Source organism: Muntiacus reevesi, chromosome X (genome assembly GCF_963930625.1).
Source record: "Muntiacus reevesi chromosome X, mMunRee1.1, whole genome shotgun sequence".
In the NCBI taxonomy this organism is placed as follows: Eukaryota; Metazoa; Chordata; class Mammalia; order Artiodactyla; family Cervidae; genus Muntiacus; species Muntiacus reevesi.
Window position 1 is genome coordinate 10,861,196 of NC_089271.1, and position 4,651 is coordinate 10,865,846.

A 4,651-nucleotide genomic window follows, 5' to 3' on the forward strand; every position below is an offset into this window, starting at 1 on the left:
ACAGGAATCGCAGCGCTGCAAGTGGGCGAGGCCGCGAGGCGAGGGACACTGCGCCCCGGCTGGGGGATGTCTGCTGCGGACAAAGGCGGCTTCACAGTAAAGGAATGCCTGTCCCGCTAGGTACCACCCAGGCCCTTAGTTATCACGCTCGGATCCCCAAGGGCCGGTTTGCGCGGCCGCTGCAAAAATCCACGCAGCTAGAACCGACATAAAGGGGAGGGGGATGCGTTACGAAGCAAGTGCGGCGGGGAGGGGGCGCTTTACGCGCTTTATTTTGCCGCCCTCGTCGTGCCTTGGTGCACGGGTGGACGCGGCACCCCCTCCCCCCCCCAAACGCCAGGCGGGCCCCGGACGCCGTTCCGGAGACCAAACCCGGCGCGAAGGAGTTAAGCGGGCGGGCGGGTGACGTCACCTCATTTGCATAGGAGCGCGCATATAGCTGCGCCCGCTGCGCCTCGCTCGGCACTCGGCGACGGCTACAGCGCAGACCAGACTTCACTCGTTCGCAGCTCGTTCCGGTGAGCCCCGGGGACCCCTACCTCTTGCTCTCCGCTCCCCTTCCCGCCCCGCGCTCGCCGCCCGCACCCCGAAACCCAGCACGAGGGGTGGGCCTGGGAAAAGGCTGCTCCTCGGGAGCATGGGGAATGCCAGACCGTTCAGATGGGTAACGGGGTCGGGAATTGGGTGACTTTTAAAGATATAAAACTGGCTTTTTGCTATTGCCGTTTAGAAGGGAACAGTTTATTTATTTCCTACTCTCAAAGGCATTCTGCATAGCCTTTTAGGCGGTGATGAATCGGGAATAGAAAGATCCTTTGTTCCAACTCACACCCACCCAAGCTCGGAGCTTCAGACTTTTTCTCTCGCCTCCGGTGGCTTCGTGGGCTGTATCTGTTAGGTTGAAGGGTGCGGGGCTATATTACTCGAAAACGTCCTTCTTGCAGGGGGACGTGTGCCGAGCTGCCGAGTTGCTCCTAAAGGCAGATCCTAATCGATCTAGCTTTGTGTGCGGCTGGCGACATTGTTGGCGAGAAGGGAGGACGCGGGTAGGGCGGTGGTCGCTGGCGCCCGGCCGCAGCTGCCGCCTTTTGTGAGAAGAAAAAAGCCGCACGGCTCGCATCTTTGAGGAAGAGGCCAAGTATAGAAAAAAAAAGACACATTTTGTGCAGGCTTGGCTTCATTTTCAGCGATCTTATTCGATTTTCTTCCCCTTAAACTTGAAATGGCTTCACATTTATGTTGAAACGCCGCGATTAATCGGCAGTGATTAATTTCACGCTTGCGAAAGATTCCGCCTCCTAACGTGGGCGGTCTTCCCAATTTGGCCCCTTGGGTTTTGAAATCCTAAAGGCAGCGGGGAAGCGCTCTTTTTTTTTTTTTTGTAGAAAGAGGAAGATGTTTAGCCCTGAATGAAAGGGGAAGGAGTTAAAAGAGCGTTTTCAGGCAGGAGACAGACGAGGGCTGGGTGGCTCACCCTCAACCTCTTGGCTTTCTACCTCCAGCGCCCTCTGCGACAATGTCTGACAAGCCCGATATGGCGGAGATTGAGAAGTTCGACAAGTCGAAATTGAAGAAAACGGAAACGCAAGAGAAAAACCCACTGCCTTCGAAAGAAAGTAAGCCACCCCCCTTCTTTCGAAAAGGCTGAGCGGGAGTGGCCGGGTGGGTAGGAGAGGATGGGAGGGGCTGGGAGAAGAATTGGGGTGGGGGCAGGGAGTGCGGGAGGAGCCAACAGCTTTTTGATTCTGGTGGCTTGCCAAAGGTTAAATTAAAACTGCAGCCACCAAACAATGGGGTTTAATAATTTAATGCAATGTTTAATATTCCATACTAATATGCAAATACAGGTATCCTTTTATCTGTAAAAATGTTCTGTTTTGTATAAGCGTTTCATGATGGAATGCCTATTGGTACTTGATAGAATTTGTATGATAAGGAGAGATGTTTTCAAAAGGACTGTAATTGTGTGTTAGGCTATACTGAATTCGCATCTTCACCCGCTCCATCTTTTTTCTTTCCGGTCACAGCGATTGAACAGGAGAAGCAAGCTGGCGAGTCGTAATGAAGCGTGCGCCGCCAGTATGCACTGTACATTCCACAAGCATTGCCTTCTTATTTTACTTCTTTTAGCTGTTTAAGTTTGTAAGATGCAGAGAGGTTGGATCGAGTTTAAATGACTGTGCTGCCCCTTTTCACATCAAAGAATGGAGAACTACTGACAACGTAGGCCACGCCTGCCTCTCCCATCTGCCTGTGTGGCTGGCAGGGAAGGAAAAGAACTTGCATGTTGGTGAAGGAGGAAGCTGGGTGGGACGACGGTGAAATCTAGAGTTAAAAGCTGGTCCAAGGTGTTCTGCGGGCTGTAAAATGCAGTTTAATCAGAGTGCCATTTTTTTTTTGTTGTTGTTCAAATTATTTTAATTATTGGAATGCACAATTTTTTTAATATGCAAATAAAAAGTTGTAAAACCTGGCTGGTGTGACGCTTTGGTCTCTGAAAGGAGCGGCTTACTCAGATGAAATCTCGGTAAAAGGGTCCAAAGTGGGTGACCTGGGGGGTGATAGATGACAAATACTGGCAATTAGGGTAAAAGACCAAAATGGGTTTCATCAAGGTACCAGGTATTCGAAATACCTCGTCTACACTGGGTAATTGGGAAATGGTTCGTTTTCTTAGGCTGATTGAATTCCTGGTATCTGGAGTTGAGTGAAAACTGATAAAGTATCTGCAGCCCTTTACTTTCAAAGGGTTTGATAAGCCTACACTGAACCTCTCATCAAGAAATTGAAGGTGGTATATAATTCATAGCACACTACTTCAGGTGTCAAACTTGGAGTATTTAGCCTGTTACCAGTCTTGCCATATATGGGAAAACGACATTTTATTTAACAACTGCTTTATAAAGGATTGAAGACTGTGCTTCCTTCTTTGTCTAACGGCTGATTCCAATTCAATATTTAAAATTTTTTCTAAAATAGGTGCATTTAGGATTAATATGACTTAAAATTCTCAATCTAGATAATGAAAGAAAAATCGGCAAATTTAAAGGACAGTAGCTGAGCAAGGATGAAATTTCGCTGTATAAGTCTGATAGGATTTAAAGGCTAACCCTTTAGAGCTTTACCTTTTTTGAGTCCTTGATGAACTTCTCAATTGAATACCTATATTAATCGATGGGTAAAAACCCCCAAGCCCTTGTTCAAGGGAGGGACATTTAAGGTGCAGAAAGGGAAATGAGATAGCAGGGTTTTAAAGGAGAAGGGATGTCTTTAATGGATTCCTCCTTTATATAAAGAAGTGCGCAAATATTTTTTTTAAAAAATTACTAGTTTTAAGTGAAAAAAGCATTTAATGATAGTTGATTTAATAGTTCAGCAAAGCTGAGATTCACAATGCAAATGTCCAAGACATAAACAATCCCCCCACCAAAAAAAAAAAAAAACGGACTTAGGAAAATACCCATTTTTAAGGAGAGAGGCTGGAGGGCACTTTGTTGATGATGATTAAATCGGTTGATTGCGTTTCCTTTTGCTCAACACTTAGAGAAAGGCACAGGAAACCATTTACCTGTGGTTTATAGACAACCAGATCATCACCAAGAAGCCTTGATCTGCTTCACAAGGGAAGGGATAGGTGCAAAACCGGCGGCTGCAAAACCTGGAGGGCTTGGCCCTGCTGGATTGATCAGGAACCGAGCAGTGAGCCCCAAAGTCCGGGAGCCTTCTCAAGATGGAGTCCGCCGCCGCAGCCCTACGTGTTCTCTTCCTGCCTGTAAGGAAGGGTGTGGGCAAAATGAAAATGTCCAAGGCACAAAGAGAAAACCAAGCCCAGGTGTTTACTGAGTGCATTCTTCAAACAATGCCAAGATGAAATCAGATGGTAAGAAATGCACACAACTCCAGTCTTCCTCAGTTTTAAAATAAAAATGAGCATTTAAGGGGAAACGGGTGAGTCATGAAATCAAGTGATGGGAGAGAAGACCTTTCTCTCCCAGGACTACAAAGCTCAAACGTAGCCAGAAAAAAAAAAAAAAAAAAAAAAAGTGCGAAATCTGGTAAGGATTGAATTTTGGTTGCTTGGTGTGTGGGATGGCGAAACCCAAAAGCTGCTGCATGTATCTATCACATTGTACACTTTGCTGCTGTACATGGAGGTGGGGGCAGGGGAGAGAGGCTGCTTTTGTTTTGTTTTTTGATGGGAAACAGAATTCTCTTCCCAAGAGGATCTTTGCAGAGGGTTGGGGTATTTATGAATCAGTTTGAGGATTTATACCCTCACAATTGCGCTTGGAGTAGACCGTGCTTTTCACAAAGGGGGACCTGAGGGTCACCGTTAGAATGATGGTGAGAGTCTTAGACCCTCTCCCCCCACAAACATCCAGAAATAATACAAGCCAAGGGAGCTTAGGTAAAAGTTGAAGGTTGCATCGTCCAGTCTGGGCTGGGACTTCTGCAAACTTTGAATTGAGCAGGAAGAATAAAGCAAAAATAGAGGAAGTAAAAGAGGCTCACAGACAGAGGCTTGGGACAGAGTCTTATTCATTTCTTAATCTTACAAATTCCTCAACCATCACAGCCACACTTTTCAGTCTTCCCATGAATACAGTTTTCAGGCTACGTCATTCTTTCAGGAAAACAGCATAGTCTTGGG

At 46.8% G+C, this 4,651-nt stretch overlaps 1 protein-coding gene across 1 annotated transcript; it reads left to right on the plus strand.

Moving 5' to 3' along the window:
• The first annotated feature begins 408 nt into the window (after window positions 1-408).
• On the plus strand, window positions 409-2,473 carry TMSB4X (thymosin beta 4 X-linked). Its single transcript, XM_065916341.1, has 3 exons — window positions 409-518; window positions 1,503-1,616; window positions 2,028-2,473. The coding sequence occupies exons 2-3, from the start codon at window positions 1,517-1,519 to the stop codon at window positions 2,060-2,062; spliced, it is 135 nt and encodes a 44-aa protein (XP_065772413.1). The 5' UTR covers window positions 409-518; window positions 1,503-1,516; the 3' UTR covers window positions 2,063-2,473.
• The last annotated feature ends 2,178 nt before the right edge of the window (window positions 2,474-4,651 follow it).

Excerpts from the sequence above, each read along its gene's own strand:
- TMSB4X (XM_065916341.1), top strand. The coding sequence starts at position 1,517 with ATGTCTGACAAGCCCGATATGGCGGAGATTGAGAAGTTCGACAAGTCG. Across the intron at positions 1,617-2,027 it reads CCCACTGCCTTCGAAAGAAA|CGATTGAACAGGAGAAGCAA; the intron begins GTAAGCCACCCC and ends TTCCGGTCACAG.